A 21,798-nucleotide genomic window follows, 5' to 3' on the forward strand; every position below is an offset into this window, starting at 1 on the left:
GTTAAGAACATGACATGGTAAATTAGTCATATAAAAAGTCAGTGAAGTAAGCGTCTCTGAGAGTACAACTGCACATGTGACACAACACGCAAAGAAACGTGCTACAGACACAATAAAACATTTTTGGCGAGTTTCGACTTTATATTTTTGTATTTCTTCCCACCTTCTTTTTAAATGTGTGGAAATGAGCCGAAAGTTGTCTGCACAGGCTCCGCTGAATACGGAAATTCAATGCCCTGGCGCGTTCTTGTAATCTTAAAGAAATATCCTGGGAAAGGGAATGGTCAAGAGGTGCCTGTATGATGAGTCACCGAGTATCCAGGAGGCGAATGAGCGTCGATAATTGCACCGAGCGAGTCCTGACAGCATCATAATCGCCAAAGTCGCTCCTCTCGTGCTAAGTCTCGCTGACGCCCTGCCCACACCGTCTTCCCGCTCATTCCGCCGCGTCTGCCGCTCTTACGATGCATTTTGTTCGCCGCACCCGCAGTTCTTATGGTGCACTTTTTAAAACGAACAAAAAGGGAAGTACTTGGTGGCAAAAGTAGTTTGAAACCGTAGATTTAGTAGAACAATTTAAGAAGCGAAACAGCGTATAGAAATGTGAGTGGAAGTGATTATTATCATTTGATAGTATTTGTTCTGACTTGTGAGATGGAAAACATCCATGCATCTCTGGAAATACAAAAGATGCTTCAAAAAATGTTCCACTGATACTCATCATGATATATTTCTTTCCTCTTTTGCTTTCTACGCATTTCTTTTTGCATAACTAGCTAAGTGAAACTGACATACTGGAGAGACGCGACTAATGCCTCGCAGACATTTATACCCAAAGTACCCAAAGGCGTAGCTCACAGATACAGATGTCTCTATTCATTCACCACTTACATACCCAACCCGACCCGTGGTATTGATTTTATGCCGGGAATAGATAAAAATGAAGCTATAAGAAGGTAAAATGTAGAAGAGTTTAAAGAATGTATACGAAGTAATAAGAATATAAAGTCTCTGTGCATGTAGTTAAAGTTGGAGGTTGAACAAGGTTGAACTCGTTGAAAGGCATTGCGACGAACACGTAGTTTTGCGCTGCGAGTTTGTACAGAACAGATGTGGCGTGAAATCTGTGAAATTATGAGATGTGTGAAAATACGCATATCAATATTTTTCTGCAGAATGTTTTTGTTATAATCCTTATCGGAGTGGAGTTTGTCAAATGAGGTCCATATAAATTTCGCATACCACTCTTATCACTCACCATATCATCCTTTTGTATGCTTCTTATGGTATATCTTTTAATTGGACAGAAGGATTTTCTTCTTCTTCTTAGTTTCCGATAATATGCGTTCAGTCTGCCATATTCGTATGTCAAAACATGATGTTTTAATTAGCTTTTCACCCTTCTCTTCCAAATTTTCAATTGCAGTAAGAAGGCGGGTGTAAGTGATCCAAGGCGCCCTGGATACTGTCTACTTGGTGGAGCGGCAACCGTAATTACACGGAGCCGCGCGGAGCTGAAGGCAAGTCAGAAGCGGTCAGCCGATTATCCTCACTTCCCGCACCGCCTGGCTAAAGATGGCAAGACCAAAAGCGTAATGTAAGGTGAAGCTTATTGATTATTGTACTTTGTGAGCACGCTTGTTCTCTCAGATTCTTAACTTTTGCGAATCAACTGTCTCCTCTCAACAACGTATTCTAGTTACACATCTCTAGGGAAATTAGTGTTACAGTTATGTTCTGCAACCTATTCTAGTGTTGGTCGTGTTAAGGAGCATAAGCTTCCCAAAAGATTCTTACACTTTTGCTCATCAGCTTGGTGTAATCGAAAATTCCCATTACAAGGCAGCGATGTATCATATCTATGAACGGTAATCACCACTTTAAGTGACTCACTAAAAAAGAATGACAACATTCTAAGAGATGCAATATATATATATATATATATATATATATATTTAATTATCAATTATAACTAAGGCATGGCACGATATAGAAACCACATGTAGAAATTTTCGAAGTATTTCCCCTTCCCCTGACAATTTGAAGTCGCTGATACGTGTCGCTGATCTACCTAAGAAATTTTACTAGAAGAGGGTATTGACATGTTTTACAGGACGAAACTGTAGCAATCGAGAAATACACAGACAGCAAAGAACAAGAATGGATTCGTGCAAGAGTCCTTGGGGTGAAAAGAGTAGAATGACAAGTCACTTATGCTCACAGAAGAAATAGCGTATGAATCCGTCAATAAAAAACACTACTTCTTCTAAGTACTTCTTCATAAGAGTTTGGGAAGTGAAAATTTCAACTACCTCTTCTGTCCCATTAACACCACTGTAGGCCTAGTTTCACCATCACTACTATCCTCCAAGCCATAAGAGTAATCTGTAGCATCGCCTTCATCTTCCTCGTAAAAAGCAGCCATCTATATCCAATTATGAGAAATGGACGAGAAACGAACACCACTCCCTGAAAGAAAGAGATAAGCAACAGAAAAAGCAGAAAGGAGGTCGCTCTGATACTTTCTTTTTACTACTATTACATACACCAAGAAAACTGTCCAAAAATGTAAACGCCTGTGCCCAAGTGCGTATGCTTGCGTTTTCAGCTTCAACTACATACCAATCCAATCTGCTCGTGCTTGCGTGGGCGATGGCGTTGCGGCGCACTGGCTCACTCTCCCCTCTGTCTTATTCTGTAGTCCACTCGCCGACCTGAGAGTCTGCGGCGCTGAGGAAGCTTTTGAGTACTCGTGTTGAACGATGCAATTGCTGAAGATTTCAAAGTGGGGAAAAGAGTCTTCCTTCCGATACTCCTCAGATTTCCAACATTTGGATGCACATATATTCTCTTTACACTTTTGCTTTATTCTCTACTATCCTGTAGTGGACCATGTTGGGACGTTGCCATAGTTGAATGGACCGTACTGTTGTGACGTGCTAGCGGTATATTGAATTTGCCAAGAACTTGATTGATTTTTGCACGTTGCAACTTCTAGCTTGCACAGTTCATAGATTTCTATATAGATATCTATATCTCTATAGATATCTCGAGGATACAAAAGTCTCTGTTCGCCACTAATACACCTAACCTGTCATATTGATTTTATGTAGGGAATAGATAGAAATGATGTGATGAAACGCTGTCGAAAGAAGCTTGAAGAACCACACAAAGTTTTATTGTATAAAACGTATAAGCAAGTGTTGAAATATTTGGCATTCGCTCTATATAAACGCTATATCTGTGTAAAATTTTGGAAAGGTAAAATGTAGAAATGACTTCAAAGAATGTATACAAAGTAATAAGCGCATACAGTTGCTGCTATTATAGCTGCTGTGGTTGAAAGTTCAACACGAATTCGTTGGATGGTATCGTGACAAACACATACTTATGCACCGCTAGTTTATATGGAAGACTTAGGGCATGAAATGTGTTAAATTATAAGATGTGTGAAAATATATGCATGTTATTCTTTTCCCTGGAGCATCTTTTTGAGATAATTTTTACTTATGTAAAGTTACATTGGATAGAAGGATCTACCTCTTCTCTTTTATTTCCAACAATATGCGCTTATTTTACTATATTCGTGCGTCAGAATTTGCTGCGTCAATTCCTTTTTCACTCCCCTCCCTTCAAAATTCGCGCAGTATCCACTGCTTCGTTGCGGCGCGAACGTCGCGCGCGGCGTTGATTAGAGAACAATAGGAAGCGAGGTCTAGATCTTAGGCGGTCGTGGAGGTTGTGGAGTGGTAGCCGTGATTACGCAGAAGCGCGCAGCGCTGAAGGGAGGTCAGGAGCGATCAGCCGGTTTTCACAGGTACCTCTTGTCCCGAACCCACATTGATTTTTAAGCAAGTGAGCATCGTTACTTATTTCACGCTTTGTTGTTGGGATAGTGTAGGCTACCACCACCCATCTCTGCAGTTCGCCATGGTCCCACCTCTATTCCAACCGCTGTCTCCACCGCACGGCTTCGAACGCAGCCACTTGCGCAACTGTCTGTCTTTCATGTCGTTTTAACCCAATGTATATATATATATATATATATATATACATATATATACATATATATATTATATATATATGTATATATATATATATTCTTTCGTATATTTCTACTTCAAGTATATTATATAACTAGAAACAATCGTAGGCTGGCGATCACACGGCATCCAATCCGTAAGATATGACTGCGAGAATACTGTGTTCCTGCAAGACAATTCCAGCCCTTGCTAAGGCGATTGATGGTTTCAACAATCATTCGAACAACAAGAAAACAATAACGTAAACAAAAACAATAAACTAGATCAAAAATGAATCCAGAAAGGTACGTGGTCAATACCATTAAAAAAGTGAGTGGATTACAATTAGGATTTTAAAAGGAAATAAATCCAAGCTCAAAGCATCTCTGATTTTGAATCCGATAAGGATCAAGCTATCTCTTGAATTTTACACACCTCTCCATGTTCATGTTCACAATCTGCGCGAATCCCAACGACGATCATAGCATTTGAAGTTCTTATATTGCTGGTTCATCTGTCTATGCTCAGCTGCGGAAAGTAGATAGGTAGGATACACAGCGGAACGGCTCGCTGGCGCTGTCGACCGCAGCACAGCGCAATAATTGACGCGCACAACTCCTGAGGATATATTCTGACAGCCCCTCTGGGCACCTCCTGATGCACACCCTTCACCGGTGTTTTATACCAATGCATGATTTCATTCTATAAAATAAAAAAGAAAGTTAATCAGTATTCTAAATCTCCCTTATTATCTTAATTGTGGTAGTTTTGAATCTAATAACAAAGCGATCCCTATAAAAAAGCTAGTAGCATGCAACGAAACATGAGATTTATACTAAATGTAAGATGAATATACAAGCGTAAAGAACACAGGCATGTGAGTGCCAGTACCCATGCCCGCTGTTCATGATTCTTGCAGGGGCGGCGTGGTCGCGTTGCGGCGTGCCTAGGTGGGTCATCCTATACTTCGGCTGGTCATGTTGGTTGAAACAGCCACATCCTCGACTACTTAAAGGCATCACCCCACGAATCTGAGGTGGTGCAGATTTCAGGTGGAGTATTCGTATACGGGATGGGAGACTACGGAGAGGGAGGTGATTTCGTCCATTTCTTCCTAATTGCCGTAAAAAAACGGCTCGGAAAATACGGCGCCGCACAAGACTGGCGCGCTCCAATCGAACCTCTTGTACAAAATAGTGCGCCAAAACGAATGAAGTCGTATCTTCCGAGCCGTTTTTTACGGCAATTAGGAAGAAATGAACGGAATCACCCCCTCTCCATAGTCTCCCATCCCGTATACGAATACTCAACCTGAAATCCGTCCCACCTCAGATTCGTGGAGTGATGCCTTTAAGTGACGTTAACAAAGCTGGCAAAGTTGGAGGTATACTTATGTTACATACATAACATACGAATGTAAGCATACTTATATTAATTACATAACATGCGAACCACATCAATGGTTGGGATGTTTTAAATGACTGCCTCAGTCTTATAATAAGGGACTTTCACTTCGAATGCACCTTGTAGAATGTTCTAGAAGTTCTCCTCAGATGTATATAAGGTACTTTGACAGTTGACCTTGTCGAATGTTCTAGAAGATCGTCTCAGCCGTGCATAAGAAGTGTTTTTTGTCCACTCAAAGTAACGGTAAGCATCCTTCATTGTTTTTCCATTCCTCTCGTTAGTAGACGCGTTACATCTGCATCCACACAGTTCATTCCCTCGCTTTATCTTCGTTTTATTCCTTGTTTTCCCTTTCACTTCTTGGTCGTGTATGTGGCGACTATTTTTTTGTCCATTCAAAGCAACAACAACCATTCTTCATAGTCTCTTTATTCCCCTCGTTATTATACTTACTACATCTACATCTGTACATCTAATCTGTGCTTGCTTCCTCTTTCCCTTTCTTCTAATGACTTGAAAGTGAAGCGGTTTTCAATCTGCTTCGCCACGCAAACTTCCACTTCTACCCCATGCTCTATCTGCCACCTGCACAATATCCACAAATACTCAGAAGATTAAGTGCAAAAGGTGAAAAACGCTGTGAAAAGGGCTATATACGCAGAAAATATGAAGTGTGATATCTGCAGGAACGTATCCTCTGGAAGTGGAATGAGAAAGCATAAGAAGGCGGATTTTCCCATCTAGTAGAGGTTGCACTAACTATTTTGCGCGTTTTTAGAATATGCATGGGAACAGTGCTACAACAACATTAGCAGCTAGCGAAGCAGATTTGGGAATTAACCGACTTTTCTTCATATACCCAAGTTGTGAATCAACTTTTAACACTCAGCTGGAATTAGCACTACGCTGCCAAAAGGAACAGAAGAATGGAAACGCGGATTATGTTGTAGTTGAGATCACAATGGAATCCTGAGGAAGCTTTGAGGTTTAGTCGGGACAAAATGAAAATGAATCACGAGTGTAGTTGCGGTGCATTTGCGTACGCGTTCGAAACGACGCGGTGAAGGCAGCAGTTGGCACCGAGTTGAGAACGGTGCAAACTCCAGCGATGGGTAGTGAAGGCAAGGGTCTGACCATTCTCGTAGCCGCTACGCTCCATCGACGCGCCTCAAGAGAAGCTGCGTGCGCAGCTGCGTACGTGCTTTATGTCGTTTTACCCTACTATATGTACCGTGGTTTCAATAGGTTTGCGATAGTGATGATAATCTCTCCCTGATGTAGGAAGGACTGGGAAGACAAGAAACGGAGAAATGCCCTATGTCTATTGAACGAGGACGCGACACCAAAAACAGTAAGGGGAACACATATACAAACACCTGTCAGTACGCTGGAGGAGATGAGAAAAGGTGTTGACGCACAAGAAGTAAAGCAACGATACAAGAATGTGAAGCAAATGCATAAACCCTGCCCCTGTTTCGCTAACGCAACCGTTTAAAAGTAAAGAACATTGTTTAAAATCTCAACTTTTTCCTTAGATGCGTATAAGTGGCGAAGGATTCCGTAAGGTCACAGCGTGTATCGGACACCTAGGACACGACATCAACTCATCTTCTTTCCCACTTTCGAATGAAGACGAGTTGACCACAATAATAAATGATTGTGGAAGGCATCCCGCCACAAACGGTTGGAGTACTGCAATTTTTCACTTATATGGAGTTGGAAGTGATTACTAACACCTTCAGATAGTTGCAAAACTGCGGACAGCAAGATGGGTAGCGAATGAAAATCCCAAAAGACAACCCCGTGTATGCAATCTTACGATGAGAGATGTCACGTAACACTGTGAAAACATAAGACAGCAGCAGCAGGTTATCTATTTTTCAGTAATATCGCCGCTCACCATGGTCCAGTGGATGGTGGAAGATGTGAAGACGACCGTACTACTTTAAATTATCCACTGTAGGACGAAAACGAAATTGCAACTGTTAAACTAGCCAAGACAGACCCGAGTGGATATGGATTCGCTCTATGTTTGTTGAGCAAGTTGAGCTTTGTTAACTGAGTGAACTGTCCTCTTCTAAACCTCTAAAATAATTTCGATTTTAGCATTAGTCACCGAAAATGGAAGAAAGTATCTGGAACACTATGGACGCCATAGGCTAGTGTTCGGCGACACCTTCAAACTCGGTATGCGTTCCGTTTGCGTTTCGTCCAGCAACCTTGCTGTGTCAGATGACGGGGGCAACGGTTTCCCACGCGCCATCTTGTCATCATTTCGTATGACAGCAGCAGAAGTCCACGTCCTTTTCGAATTGGCCAAAGTAGGCTTGTATTCTTCTTTTGCCTTGGAACCTTGCTCTATAAAAAGTTCCAGGAATGTGGGATTAAATTGAATCCGCAGTACGTTGTGACCTACGACACGTACGTTTTCTACAATGGATTCAAAGCGGTATTCCCTCCAGTCGGGCTGCCAAAGTGTTCTGCCCCTCTCATATAAGGCAACCGTTGCAGAGGAAACACAAAGAACTCTTGAGAGTAGAGAGTGAACTTCTGATGGTTCTACGAACAGGATCCCGATGTGCGAACTGTCAAACGCCTCTTCTCCTCGCTTTTGATCAGAACGGATTCTGAAGGGTTTGAGAGCATACTCCGTCCATATGACATGGCTGTCATCGGTATGACCCATGAACATGTTGGCTGTGGGTAGCAACTTGTCCGTTCCACACTCTTACCACTACTTACTACTTAGCTTTTATTTTCAGCATGTAGAAAGGAACTAATCAGGGAGAACACAGGACTGGGCTCCGTGGTATCGCCCAAATGCTAAGTTCACCACGTCCAACCACGCAGATTCATGGCACAACACTTTGAAGCACATTATCTTGTGAGGGAAGCAAAACAGCAGAATGGATACCGTAGTCCATTTGTTGTTGCCACACTCGCGTGATCGTGACTTTCAGCTTATAATCCTTTCTTAAGTTAATGCAGGACTTACGTTTGATCTTATCAGTTTTTTTTTTGTTCAGTGGTTGTTGGAGTGGTTCTGACATGTCTTGGAGACGTAAGCGAAGCACGCAACGTCATAAAAATGCTTTGTCATCGTACAGCAATGCGACAGTGCACTTCTTATGCGGTGCATCCAACTGATGATCAAACCAAATGGGGTTACATATGAAGTGACAATCATCCTGTGACTGTAATGAAAGTGTATGTATTAAGTAATGAGGTACCACTCTAAGATACATACACCAACTTAAGGTAAACTGTAAACGTTGTGGCGTGTGTGGGTATCAAGTGCAATGCATTTCCACTGACGGATATCAGTTAGGGCGTTGTAACTCGGGAGAACTTGAGTGAACCGCTCCAGACAAATCAAAGAGTCAGTTGGATAGTGCTGAGTTTCATCACAGCGTCTCTCCTAACTATATTTTAGGTCCTAGCACAAATTAATGAAATGATCCAAGAGCTGTCGAAAAGGAAGCAGGTCGGGCTTGTGGATCGGATGAACGAAGGATTGAAATATCTTATGCAGAACATAGCTAAAGAAATGGTTGAAGGTGCGATTCCTTCAAGAAGGAAAAAGAAGTGACGAGAAGGATCGTCAAAAGATGTAAGAAAACTCGTATCTAAACTTTCACCCGGCTGCAGGAGGTTGCGCCTCCTGGACCAATGTTAACGCGCCGCGAGATTCAAAATGTTATAATGAGCAGCTAATTCCTCTGCTGTATCAGAAGATTAACCATAGAAAAAGCTGGAAGACGAGTGCTTCACGGTGCTTCACGAAGTCTTACCATAAAACAAACAGAGAGAATATCACAACAAACCGTAATTGAAGTAAGAAAAGAAGTATAATCTCCAAATTTCAAACTAAATAAGGAAGGAAACTGGAATCTGAGGTTTTTGATTTTTATTATGCAGTTAACGCAACAGGCAACTGCATAGCCAACATCTTTTACCATTTACCCTTGCATTCCTTATTTAATTTGTATTTTAATTTCCTTTCATCTCCTATATCTCCTCTGTTCTACTTGTGTCTTCGTTCTACTCTTATTGTTTCTCTGTCTTATTGTTTTGTCTTATTCCCTTGTCTTGCTTGTTATGATTATTTTTCTTGTTTTCCTGTCTCTTAAGGTTGCATTTTTATGTTTTTCTTGGTATTATGCCTATTTTATTCTTTTTGTCTCCTCAGAAAGGGTTTTGTTTCCAACTTCTTCGTTTTTTATTTATGCAGCATGTTTTGTTTGTTTCATTTTCGTGTGTCTCACTGTTCCTACATTCATTCTTGCTTTTGTTTCTACTTTTTCCCTCTTTCTTCTTAACCCTACTCTCCTTTTTCCCTCTGTCTTTACTTCCCACTAAACAAATGTGTTCCTTGCTCCTAGTTAGAGAACGCGTACTTCGTGATAATTATCACCTAAATCATACTAATATATGAGCAGAACACTGAAGCTAAATGAGCACAATTGGTATAGAAAAAAATAGTGGTCTTTCGCATAAAAGTAAAAACTCTTTTCCACTAAGTCTTCCTGACTGGAGAAAGTACTTTTTCTACAAAACATCCTAGATCATACTGCTCCAATATTGGTACGAATAATGAAAAAAGTCTGATCTCCCTCACTACAGAGATCACAGCCGGTTAGTCGCGAGGCTACGTGGCGCGTCCCCGGGTGGCGGATAGGGGGCTAATCGCGGACCAAAAAAGACCTTGTGCTTGCCCAGAGACGCAGATGGATTCAGGGGATGGACTCCCTGTTTCTGCTGAACCAGGACTGACTCATGACAACCTTGTATCCCTAACGTCGGTCAGGCCAAAAGCCTGCAATCAAGTGACTGGGAGGTGCAAGGGAGGCGGTTTGGAGTCGCCTCCAACAAAGAATCTCCACATGTCCACTTCGGGAGAACGGAAGTTCTCCCAAAAACTCATGGGACTAGAGACTTGCAACCTGCGCATGGGTTTTAAATTTTTATGCAAAACACATTAATAAAAAAGTCTCCTGATTCCGGAGGAAAGCCTGGTACGGTAGCGCCAGGTAGGACGGGGTTGCAGGAGTCATATAGGCTACCGAAACGGAAAAGGACTAGGATGGCGATCTGTACTTACAACGCACGTACGCTTGCATCGGAAGCGACCATCGAAGATCTGATGTTGCAAGCCAAGAAGATCGGACTGGACATCTGACTGACCGAGACGAGACGACGTCAACCTCTCAACGCCGTATATGAAACTGGAGAAGAACTGTTCTTAGGAACATGCGACAGTAGAGGTGTTGGTGGAGTTGGCGTCCTCGTCAACACGAGTATGGCAAAGAACATCGACTCTTTCGAACAACTTACGACCCGAATCGGGCATCTGCAGATGAGAAGATGTGGTCCAATACTAGCTTTGACTATCTTCGTCGCTTACGCTCCAACATCAAGCTACGATGAAGAAGAAGTCGAAGCTTTCTATATGGACCTGGAGAAGTTCTATCGAGAAGATCATGCCCTCTACAAAGTCATAATTGGCGATTCCAACGCCAAAATTGGCCCAAGAAGAACGCCGGAGGAACTTCACATCGGGACCCACGGTCTGCAATGGAATGGCCAGGGGGAGAGACTCTTCGAGATCATCATGGCGACTAAGACCATCCATGGAAACTCGCAATTCCAGAAGTCCTCTCTACGCTGGACGTGGGAGTCATCCGGTGGAGGGTACCGTAATGAAATAGACCACATCATCGTCAATAAAAGGTTCTGCCTGACGAACGTCGCTGTTGTACCAAAGTTCAATACGGAATCGGACCATCGCCTCCTCCGAGGAAGAATTTCCTTCACAAGGAGAGCAGAAAAAGCCGCCAAGTTGAGAGGGAGAAATCCCAGGACTATCATCAGCTGGGATCTCTTCGCTACGGTAACCGGCTTTTGGATTCCGATTTCCGCAATGGACAACATCAACGAGGAATATGACCGGCTCGTTGAACACCTTCACGACTGTGCGAAGAAGGCTGAGAGTTTTAAAACAACCAAGGGACGCCTGTCTCTTGAAACTCTTGAGTTGATACGCCAGCGTAGAGCAGCACGAACCGCAGGGAACTCACGTCCGAGCTCGCAAAGCTTTGCAGAGAGGCGACAAAGGAAGACCTCAAGGAGAGAAGAGCAGAAGTGCTGGCTGAAGCTGCAGAGGCGGGGAAAAGCATCCGCATCATCCGTCGAGACTTCGCCAGTCGCAAGACAAGGATGACTGCTCTCCGAAACCCGAGGGGAACAACCACTGCATCGAGAAGGGGGATGGAGAAAATCATCTACGACTTCTATTCTGATCTCTTCGACAGCCATGTCCACTTACCTCCTCACCATCTGAGGGAAGCGGTCGTGGAAGTCATTCCAGAGGTTCTCCCGTCCGAAATACGACATGCTATCATGCCAGTAAGAAATCGTACGGCACCCGGTCCCGACAACCTTCCGCTAATACTCATCAACACCCTGGCAAGGCTCTTTACACGTTACCTGTCGGAATGCAAGGTTCCTAAACAGTGGAAGACCAGCAAGACCGTGTTGCTGTATAAAAAGGGAGATCCACATGACATCGGCAACTATCGCCCAATCTGCTTACTGTCCGTCATCTACAAGCTCTTCACAAGAGTAATCCTTAATAGGATTGAAAGGTCTTGGATGAAGGACAGTCATGCGAACAAGCAGGGTTTCGAAAAGGATTCAGCACGATTGACCATATTCACACTGTTTCGAGACTCATCGAGGTATCACGAAAGTACAAGATGCCGCTCTCACTCACCTTCATCGACTTAAAGAAGGCCTTCGACTCAGTTTAGACGGAAGCGGTCGTGGAAGCTTTGGACAACCAAGGCGTTCCCACTCAGTAACATAGAGGTAATTCGAGAGTTGTACAGTAACTTCACGACCGGAATTTCGCCATTCTACAAGAATATCGTCATTGACGTGAAGAGGGGGGTCCGACAGGGTGATACAATTTCACCCAAAATATTCACAGCCACCCTCGAGAACGCAATCCGAAAGTTGGAATGGGACGACATGGGAGTGAAGGTTGATGGTCGGCAGCTACACCATTTGCGCTTTGCTGACGACATCGTACTTATAACACCTAGCATCAGCCAAGTGGAACGACTGCTGACCGAATTCGACGAAACATGTGGATGCATAGGTCTTCAGCTGAATCTACAAAAGACGATGTTCGTGCGGAACGGATGGAACTCGAATGCCCCATTCAAGCTCAACGGAACAAGCATATCCGAATGCACCAGCTATGTTTATCTGAGTCGGGAATTGAACATGATGAACGACCTGACCCCCGAGCTGGGCAGGAGGAGACGAGCGGCTTGGGGAGCGTACAAGAGCATCGAGGATGTAGTGAAGAAGACCAGGAACACCCGGCTCCGTGCTCACCTCTTCAACACCACCGTACTTCCTGCTTTGACCTATGCTTCGGAAACCTGGGCATTTCGCAAGCAGGAAGAAAACGCGGTGAGCGTCATTGACCTCGCAATTGAGAGAGTGATGCTAGGAGTATCCCGTTTCACGCAAGTGAGGGGCGGGATTCGAAGTTCTCTCCTACGTCAGCGATCGAGGATCAGAGACGCCGCCGCGTTTGCCAAGGAAAGTAAAATAAGGTGGGCCGGACACGTGATGCACTTTAACGACAACAGTAGGACCAGAGCCGTGAGCGACTGGGTTCCCCGTGATCTTAAGGGCACTACAGGAAGACCGCCGACCCGATGGTCAGATTTCTTCACGAGGTCCTTCAAAGAAAATTATGATGCTCTTCGTGTCCCACGCGAAAGGAGGAAGCACTGGGCTACTCTGGCACGCGATCGGGACAAATGGAAAAATTACTGGCGCCCGCTCGACCAGTTCGAAGGTCAACGGGAGTCAAGGTGATCAAGGTGAATGAAAAAAGTACGAAAGAAAGTCAGTGCCGTACATGACAAAACCTATGTAGCGTTTTCAGACTTTGCTTGAAGTTTAAACTTGTAAATATTTTCAATCTACTTTGTTTTTGGTGTCTTTGGACTCGCTTTCAAGATTTTCCTTTTTAAGAACAGTTTTCAGCTACTATTTCACCAGTTTTGGAGACAGAAAGGGAAATCAGGCCCTCTTCATTTTCAAAGTTAAGCCTAGCGCTTCTCACAGGAAGTAAAGGTGCGAAATATGCCGACAGTGGATACTTTTCTGAACACTGAATCCTGAAGTTTCGTTTAATTTCCGTTTTTCGTCTGTGCGAAAGTACCGCTATTCATTTGTGTTTCCGAATTTTACCAGTTCCCATCCTCAAACCTCTGCTCAAAAAATCAAATCTTAGAATCAAATAAAAGCTATTGACGCACTTCGGCTCTTGTGAATCTATTACAAAGCGAAAATAAATAACAGAAAATTGGATAACACAACGTTGCTTTTTATCCTGTTACTAAAGCTAAAACAGTATATGTTAAAAACGAGTGTCCAGCTGCCGTACCATTACCTGATACTGTGGGAATCAAGTGAAAACGGCAGTGAACTTAATTATGTTGAAAGAAGTCCGCCTATAAAAACAAATAGGATTTAAAAAAAACAAGCCAAGTAAAACACGGATGCAAAGGACGAGAAAGGAAATGAAAATCCGAAATAAGGAAGTGATACTAACAAATAACGAGATCAGTGCTAGAACAAATGGGACAACGAGAAGAAAACTGGACAGATAAAGAAGAAAAGATAAAAATTACGCAGTTACTTGAAGTAATCTTTCTCAGCTGCAAGATAAAGATAAAAAAAAGCCCAAATTCCAGTTTCATCCCTTGCTCAGTTCGACATTCAGAGATCATACTTCCTTTATTCCTTGGTCTAAGGTTTATAATGACATTCTTTTCGTTTGCTGTTCATCCAGCTGTTCATGCTTAGATCTGGATAGATCACTTGTGTAGTTTCTCCTTCTTTTACTTTCGGAGAAATCTATCTGTGTACTTATGGAAAAGAATACCTAACGCACTTCCACATGTACGCACAAATTTCATTTCATTTTCATACCTTATATGCCACATGTGAATAGTTCATAAAGTCATAACACTTCTACTAGTTATTATTACCCCGGGGGCCGCGCATACAAATCTGATTGCTACCTGCTCATGGTGACCCTGCTTTAAATAAACGCAATCAGGCGTTCGAGTGTACGCACTGGGACCGTACTAGCTACTATATGGCAAAAGCCTCTCATATATTGCAAAAAGGTGCTGTGGTCCAGCACCATGCCAGAGCCCATACGCTGAAAGGTCGAATGCCTGAGGAAAACATGGAATATTTGGCGACAAACATCCGTCGCGCTACACTGAACTGCCGGTCGTTGTCAAGTGAACAACACGCCGCTCTATCCAGACTTCTGCGATATCTACATGCACCGTTTGCTGCAGGAACCACGCATCGGGATCGCCCTCTCTTCAGTATCGACAATTACACCATCTACTGCAGCGATGCTGAAGAAAGAAAAGTAGGAGGCTGCGCAATAGCAGTTAGGAACGATTATAACAACCTGGTGGAGAAATTTGGATCAACGTCATCATTATGCGCCTATGTACGATTGCGGGATCGCAGAGGACTCGAACTCTGGATCGCAAGTGCTCACGCACGCACGGAGACCGCAGAGGACCACAACAAGGACGCGTTTTATGATGAACTCAATACGTTGATATCCAAGGTACTAAGCCAGCAGTGGGTAATTGTAATTGGAATTGATGCGAATGCGAAGATGGGACTTGAACAACAACCCGATGTGCTTGGAAAATGGTTCTATCCCATGGAACAGAAATCGGACAACGGAAATCGTTTGATAGACCTTTGCGAGCAGACGAATCTCATCAATGCAGTGACGTTTAAGAGGAATCATCGACACCACCGGCTTACGTGGTAAGGGACAACCACATTAACGTCAGAAGAGCAGCGAAAGCGGAAGATGCCGACTCTTAAGCTTCAGCTCGACTACGTTCTGACGAAGAACATACCCTTGTTAGATATCCGAAAATCTTGAGCTGTCTGGGATGTCGCATTCGATTCCGATCACCGCCCAGTTCTTCTCAGTTTTATGGTTTGGTTTTCTTTTTTTTTTTCGAGCATGCCCCGATCATCCCTTGACAGAGCAATTAACGATGGTGCGAGAAAGAGATTTGCCTTCGTCGCTACTTAAATAGCTAACTCTGCTCACTTACCAATAGACATCATACGCTGCATCACCACGCTAACTCACGAGCTACAAAATTTTTGTGAAGAATCAGACAGATCCACTGCATTTTTTTTGATGTGAATTGATCTCAAATTTGTAATTGTACCAGAACCAAGAGAAACCCTCGCGTAAAATAAGAGAGAAAGGTGCATCTAATAGCTCAAAATTAAGTATATGAAAATTTTCGGTAAAAACGGAAAATTCCAGCTTTGAAAAGTAACAAGAATGATGCTTATCGTTATCTCTAAGTTCCAAGCTTTTTGGAAGCCTAATTTATTCCCGAACAGATTGGCCCTCTGATCTCTGACCTCTTATAAGAAAAAGATTTAATTTGATAAGATTTCTAGGATTCCTAAAGCTAAGATCTAAGCAAAACTCGCTCCCGTTCTATTATTAGAATAGCTAAGAAAATGACAAGTACCTCTAACTATATCGTTCTTCAATTTATTTGGTCCTTATAAATGTGTAGTTATCCGCGCCTCTGTGGCCGGAAGACGGTTGTCTGCGTCTCCATAAGCGAGAGCGTGACCTCATCGAGGTATATTAGTGTATCCAATGGCATATACACTGGACACTTAATGTCTCGGAGGCATTCGCAGAGAATCTGCCGGGACCCTCTTTACCGTTCCCCCAATTCTGTATGTGTAGTTATCCGCGCCTCTGTGGCCGGAAGACGGTTGATTTCCCGCGCTACTGGTAACTTCAGCCAGGAGAAGAGTCTGAGAAGGAGGTTGCATTGTCAACTGAAACGTGATCGTGAGAACGAATGGACGTCAAGAGCGAAGGAATTTGAGAAGGCGTGGGAGGCCAAGAACCCGAGAAAAACCTATACTCTGCTAAGGCAGTATAGCGGCAAGATGAAGAGGTGTTCACCTGTCCTGAACACAGCCGACGGAGTCGCTGTCGGGAAGTAAACTTGCCCATCTGGAGGGAGCATTTTAACACTTTGTTGAACTGACAAGCGGCGTCAGTCCCTGAACGCGTGCACGCCCAAAGGCAGACATACACCACGGTCAGCGAAGAGCCACCGACAGAGTCAGAGGTTCTAGTATGCATTTAAAAAATGAAAAATGGAAAAACTGGCAGAGACGATGGAATTAACGGACAACTGCTAAAATCTCATTATAATCATTATAATTCCTCTCCACAAGAAGCTATCCGTTACGGAACTCAGGGATTACCGAGGAATATCATTGCTGCGTGTAACGTACAAGGTTTTGGAGCGGATGATCCTAGATCGACTAATCCGGCATCGCGAAGAAATCAGCCGTGACAAGCAAGCAGACTTTCGCCCTGGTTGATCGACTACTGATCAGGTGTTTATAGTGAGAAGTGTGATTGAAGTGTGACAGCGGTATTCAAAGCCTCTACGGTTAGCATTTTTGGACTTTGAAGCCGCTTTCGACTCTCCTCACCATAGGTGCGATAGGGAGAAGCCGGACCCTAGTCAGGTGAAGGGTTTAGCTCATGGGGTGCAGCTCAGATGAAGGTGGTCCTTTCGCCAACCGTCCAAAAATGCAGGGGGTAATTTCGCCAACCGTTTAAATGTGAAAGAGATCCCCTCCCCGATCGTTCAAAAGCGAAGGGGGTCAGAGCACCGGCTCCGACTATCGCATCAATGCTCCTCGCCGAGGCCATCTTCTCAATGCGCCTCGCGCCGACGGAATTCCAGGAAAATCCATATGCCGACAACGACATGAATAGAAAAACAACTGCTGCTGCGGTTTGAACACCTCACCCTTCCGCACGTCTTTTGGTATACTCGAGTACGCCGACGATGTAGTAATATTCACTTCTAGCACGCGAAGTTACAGTATGTTGCTAACCTTGTATCAAAGTTAGCTGCAGCCTACGGACTGCGACTCGAAATGGAAGCTGGAGTGAGACAAAGGGGCCGTGATGAGATCCTTTCTGTTCAACTTAGCCGTCCATGACATAATGCGAAGAACAGTTGAGCAGTGTCTCGTCGATGTCGCTTAGAGGTACCACCTCACAAATCTGAGGTGGCACAGATTTCAGGTGGAATATTCTTATACGGGATAGTAGATCATGGAGAGGGGGGGGGATCCCGACCATTTCTTCCTAATTGCCGTAAAAACAGTCCGGAAGTTGCGGCGCGCACAAGGCTGGCGCGCTCCAATCGAACTCGTGGAAAGTAGAGAGCCGGATCGTTCGAAGCTGTATCGTCCAGGCTGTTTTTTACGGCAATGAGCAAGAAATGGACGGAATCATCCTTCTTTCCATAATCTACGATCTCGTATACGAGTACTCCACCTGAAATCCATTCCACATCAGATTCGTGGGGTGATGCCTTTAAGCACTGTCTGCACGTTCCTTGGTGGATCTGGAGTACGCCAAGGATGTGGTAATATTCGCTTCTAGCAGCGCGAGGTTACAACATGTTGCTAACTATGTGTCGAAATTAGCTGCAGCCTACAGACTATGACTCGACCCTGATAAATGCAAGCAGATGTGGGTTTCCTCGAGACCCTCAACGGGAATCACGGTGGATGAACAGCCTACCGTGGATGAGTTCTGTTATTTGGAGTGTATGCTGGAAAACGATCGCAGCTTAGATACTTAGATACTTACACGGTCCGTCTCCATTGGACGTGCGGGCCCCAGCATCTCTTCCATTCGTTTCGTTCCCTCGCCACTGTCATTCAAGGTGTTCTCAAGTTTCGTGAGTGATGTTGACGAGGTCCTTGAGCCGTATCCAGCTGAGCTCTCAGCTGGTCAATCTGTGTAGCAAGCTTTCTTTTAGCGTTCTTTCCTCTAGCGTTCTTTTAGTTCATCTATCGTCGATTCTTCTCATATTGTGATCGGCCCATCTATGCTTTGCTTTCGATATATGTTTGTAATCCTCTGAGCAGCATCTCGTAGTCCACGTTTGGGTCATCCTCGATGTGCTAGACACCTTGGGACAAGGAGTCCTCGTATGCAATCGTCGTAGACAACTTCTTTTCTCCTTCTTTCCCGATACGACATACCCGTTCTTTTCCAGTTTGTGCTCGCACTTAGTGTTCAGAACCACCACAAAAGGTACTACCGAGGCGTCGAGTAGACACTACTTCTGCCTGGTGAGCATGTAGTCGATCTCCGCACATGTCGCGCCATTGGGCGATTCCCATGTCCACCGACGCTGACCCTTCTTCATGAAAGGAGAGTTCCTATGGCGAAACCATCTATTATCACAGCCGTCGAGGAGGACATGGTCGTAACTGCGGAAAGAACACCGGAAAAGACGTCAACTCCAATATTTCGAACTATTGCGAGGTCATTTGTCATTCCTTTTCGTCCGTACACTCGGGGCGCACCGCCCGAACTTCTGTGCTTAATTCCCATTCCTTTGTTCGTTTGCTTGTTTGTTTGTTATCCGTTGGTGCTGGTAATAATGTAAAGTGTAAATAAAGTTCAATTACCCAGGTTTGAGGTCTCATCTGCTGTGACGAAGCATTGACGACGGCAATCAATCGGCAAAAAAGCCCGCGTGGCACTCAACCAGAGGAAAAGCGAGCATACAAAAGTGGTGCATCGGCCAAACTGCAACTCAAAGGAGGACAATCTCAACAGAGGATCAGGACTTGCCGGTACTTCTTCGATTTACTTGGCTTTTGCTTTGCTTCACTTTACTTCGCATTACTTCCCTTCGGTTTTCATTTATTATTTGCCTATTCGCCGGCACGGCTGCATAAGGTACTTGGGCTTTTCTGTATACTGGCACTTGCACTAAGGATTTTCTCCCCCTTTTCGACTTCAGAACATTCACGTTTACTGGCCCTTCACAATGTCTTCGAGTCTTAAAGGAAAACAACTATGGCTTACTAGACAGGGAACTCAGCTCAGCAGCACGATTTCAAAAATCGAAGAGTTCCTTGAATCCGCCGAAACTCTCCCCGCCGCGGAAGCAAATGCAAGGACCCGCAAAACGATCAAAGAGTTGGATTTACGACAAGCTGCTCTAGAAAAAGCTATGAACAACTACACTTCCGCCGCAGACGCAACAGATCTCGCGGAGGAACACCAAGAGACGATCATGTCCAATATCTCAACCGCACAGGACACCATCATTCTGGCTCAGAATCTTTTAATAACACTAAGCTTACGCCTTGAAGACCACAAAGAGGGCAAACTTTGCGAAGCAGAAACCGACAATGAAGTACGACCGCAAATTCCTCCACTTCAAATCCCCAAATTCAAAGGGAACCCCTGGGAATGGGACCAGTCTTGGGGAATTTTCAACTCTACCATTCACGACAGGAGAATCAGTAAAATCGAGAAGTTCACGCATTTACTCGAAGCGTTACAGGAAACTGCAAGAGACAGTCTAGGACCTATAGATCACCGCAGAAAACTACGACATCGCAGTACACATAGTGAAACGTCGCTACGGAAATGAAGAGGCCATTGTAGGACACCTATTGATGACACTTCAATCCTTACAGCAGCAAAGCCCTCGACTATCTGATCAACGCGGAACTTTAGAGAAAATAGTATCCATCGTATCCCAGCTAAGCCAAAAAGGGGAATGGATTAACACACAACAAATGAAACGCACAATCTTGGGAAAATTCAAATTCAACATTCAGTGCTCAAACGACTAGCACACCCTAGGCCAGACTCCGAAAGGGAACCGTGGACTACATAGGAACTCTTGCATGCTCTTCAAGACTTTCGACATGGAAGATATGATCCATTATGCGAAATGATTTTCCGAAGACCCAAACCGAAGAAACACTATCAGAAGACATGTGTCAGAACTCTCTACTTCTAATTCCCAAACTACACCACACAGGAGTATGGTAAAATATCCGTGTTTCCATTGTAGCTGCACAGATCATAAGGCAACGACATGCACGAGCTTTCCTAAGTACAGCCAAAAAATAACAGAAATTCAGAGACAAAATCTTTGCCGAAACTGCGGCGCTTCTACTCATCAGATTGTAGCTTGTCCATGTGGACCATGCCGAAACTGCGGGAAGCAAGGACATCACACGTCAATATGTCGACAGTTGGAACAGAAAGAAAAAGGAACGCAGCAAACTCAATCAGATTCCAAGCCAAAGACCCAAGAGTCAAAGAAGACGCAAAAGAAACCCACCACGACTAACGTCGTCACGGTTGTCACACAGCCACCTTCTTGCAAGCTTGGACAAGATACAGTCCTGCACACTTCAATACGTCAGCCAAAACTAGTTAACATAGGAAAGGTGGATTTACTCGTAGGACAAGCTAGCATATGGAACCATCGAAAGTCAGAGTTCGAAGAAGTACACATGACCCTGGACACCGGAGCAGATCGGTCCCTTATCACAGCAACCTATGCAAAGCAGCTCGGGTTAGATGATACTGGAACCTCACAGTTAAAGATCCGTACATTTGGAAGCGATACTCCGATGGAGAAATGCTGTGCCACGACATGTGTCCAAACTGAGGAACGAAGAGGAAACTGACATGACATCACGGTTGCCATGGTCGACTTCATTTCAGAAGAATTCCAAAGAACTCCACTGGGCGAAGCAGACCGCAACTACCTTGCACAACACGATATCAGCCCATCAATCCCCGATCGTATCCGAACGGTAGCCCCAAAAATCCTTATTGGATGCGGAGACCTCTTTGACCTTTTCGATGACGGATTCGCTAGTACTCACGAACTTCCATCGGAACTCAAAGCTCCCCACTCAAAGATTGGATATCTTGTAACTGGGCGTAATCGAAACACAACAGAAGAACCACTTGCGCAGGTAAATAAGCTATGTACAGTTCAGAGCGAGGATCTTAACGATGAACTCAGTAAACGGGACAAATTCTGGACCCTCGATTCAGCCGGAATCGACGAATATATGGGACCTAAATCCCAAGAGATTGAAGAACAGAACCAGAAGATCTGGAGTCAGTTCCCCGAAACCGCACAGTACTGCGACAATAAATACTTCGCCCGACTTCCGTGGAAAGGTCCAATTGACGATCTTTCTGATAACCGTGCGATCACTTGCGATTCTCGATCGATTGCGAAGCGTCCTAACAAAAATTAAAGATCAATCTCATCTCTTGTCACAGTACCACAGCACGTTTCAAGACCAACTATTAGAAGGAATCATAGAGGAAGTCGACGAGAACAGAGAACCGGACGGACTAGTGATTCATTACTTAGCACACCAGGCA

General features: G+C 44.2%; 8 protein-coding genes across 10 annotated transcripts; 6 read left to right on the plus strand and 2 right to left on the minus strand.

Moving 5' to 3' along the window:
- Positions 1 to 1,744: 1,744 nt before the first annotated feature.
- RB195_023588 (uncharacterized protein) lies at positions 1,745 to 2,425 on the minus strand (the record flags this gene model as incomplete). Its single annotated transcript, XM_013440561.2, has 2 exons — positions 1,745 to 1,892; positions 2,313 to 2,425. The coding sequence occupies 2 exons, from the start codon at positions 2,423 to 2,425 to the stop codon at positions 1,745 to 1,747; spliced, it is 261 nt and encodes an 86-aa protein (XP_013296015.2).
- On the minus strand, positions 2,426 to 4,981 carry RB195_023589 (uncharacterized protein; the record flags this gene model as incomplete). The annotated part of the gene is made up of 3 exons (XM_064211073.1): positions 2,426 to 2,469; positions 2,623 to 2,771; positions 4,914 to 4,981. The coding sequence occupies 3 exons, from the start codon at positions 4,979 to 4,981 to the stop codon at positions 2,426 to 2,428; spliced, it is 261 nt and encodes an 86-aa protein (XP_064066954.1).
- Positions 4,982 to 6,537: 1,556 nt separating this feature from the next.
- RB195_023590 (uncharacterized protein) lies at positions 6,538 to 13,322 on the plus strand (the record flags this gene model as incomplete). 3 transcript variants are annotated; one of them, XM_064211076.1, is made up of 12 exons in its annotated part: positions 6,538 to 6,623; positions 6,711 to 6,873; positions 6,965 to 7,112; positions 7,172 to 7,201; positions 7,536 to 7,750; positions 7,804 to 7,878; positions 8,758 to 8,808; positions 8,863 to 8,986; positions 10,167 to 10,382; positions 10,676 to 11,462; positions 11,531 to 12,166; positions 12,239 to 13,322. In XM_064211076.1, 12 exons carry the CDS (start codon positions 6,538 to 6,540, stop codon positions 13,320 to 13,322), a joined length of 3,615 nt encoding a protein of 1,204 aa, XP_064066955.1. The 3 variants fall into 3 exon arrangements, with proteins under 3 accessions (XP_064066955.1, XP_064066956.1, XP_064066957.1); XM_064211074.1 differs by lacking the exons at positions 7,172 to 7,201; positions 8,758 to 8,808; positions 10,167 to 10,382; positions 12,239 to 13,322 and adding exons at positions 7,999 to 8,128; positions 8,456 to 8,562 and having other exon boundaries at positions 6,711 to 6,852; positions 10,676 to 11,649; XM_064211075.1 differs by lacking the exons at positions 6,538 to 6,623; positions 6,711 to 6,873; positions 6,965 to 7,112; ... (5 more) ...; positions 10,167 to 10,382; positions 10,676 to 11,462 and having other exon boundaries at positions 11,697 to 12,166.
- Positions 13,323 to 14,613: 1,291 nt separating this feature from the next.
- RB195_023591 (uncharacterized protein) lies at positions 14,614 to 15,321 on the plus strand (the record flags this gene model as incomplete). The annotated part of the gene is made up of 1 exon (XM_064211077.1): positions 14,614 to 15,321. One exon carries the CDS (start codon positions 14,614 to 14,616, stop codon positions 15,319 to 15,321), a length of 708 nt encoding a protein of 235 aa, XP_064066958.1.
- A 1,927-nt stretch (positions 15,322 to 17,248) lies between these two features.
- On the plus strand, positions 17,249 to 17,564 carry RB195_023592 (uncharacterized protein; the record flags this gene model as incomplete). The annotated part of the gene is made up of 2 exons (XM_064211078.1): positions 17,249 to 17,353; positions 17,430 to 17,564. The coding sequence occupies 2 exons, from the start codon at positions 17,249 to 17,251 to the stop codon at positions 17,562 to 17,564; spliced, it is 240 nt and encodes a 79-aa protein (XP_064066959.1).
- Positions 17,565 to 19,417: 1,853 nt separating this feature from the next.
- On the plus strand, positions 19,418 to 20,029 carry RB195_023593 (uncharacterized protein; the record flags this gene model as incomplete). Its single annotated transcript, XM_064211079.1, has 1 exon — positions 19,418 to 20,029. One exon carries the CDS (start codon positions 19,418 to 19,420, stop codon positions 20,027 to 20,029), a length of 612 nt encoding a protein of 203 aa, XP_064066960.1.
- A 400-nt stretch (positions 20,030 to 20,429) lies between these two features.
- RB195_023594 (uncharacterized protein) lies at positions 20,430 to 21,083 on the plus strand (the record flags this gene model as incomplete). The annotated part of the gene is made up of 1 exon (XM_064211080.1): positions 20,430 to 21,083. One exon carries the CDS (start codon positions 20,430 to 20,432, stop codon positions 21,081 to 21,083), a length of 654 nt encoding a protein of 217 aa, XP_064066961.1.
- Positions 21,084 to 21,101: 18 nt separating this feature from the next.
- Positions 21,102 to 21,668, plus strand: RB195_023595 (uncharacterized protein; the record flags this gene model as incomplete). Its single annotated transcript, XM_064211081.1, has 1 exon — positions 21,102 to 21,668. The coding sequence occupies one exon, from the start codon at positions 21,102 to 21,104 to the stop codon at positions 21,666 to 21,668; it is 567 nt and encodes a 188-aa protein (XP_064066962.1).
- Positions 21,669 to 21,798: the final 130 nt, after the last annotated feature.

The sequence above is a fragment of the Necator americanus genome, chromosome X (assembly GCF_031761385.1).
Source record: "Necator americanus strain Aroian chromosome X, whole genome shotgun sequence".
NCBI classification, from domain to species: Eukaryota; Metazoa; Nematoda; class Chromadorea; order Rhabditida; family Ancylostomatidae; genus Necator; species Necator americanus.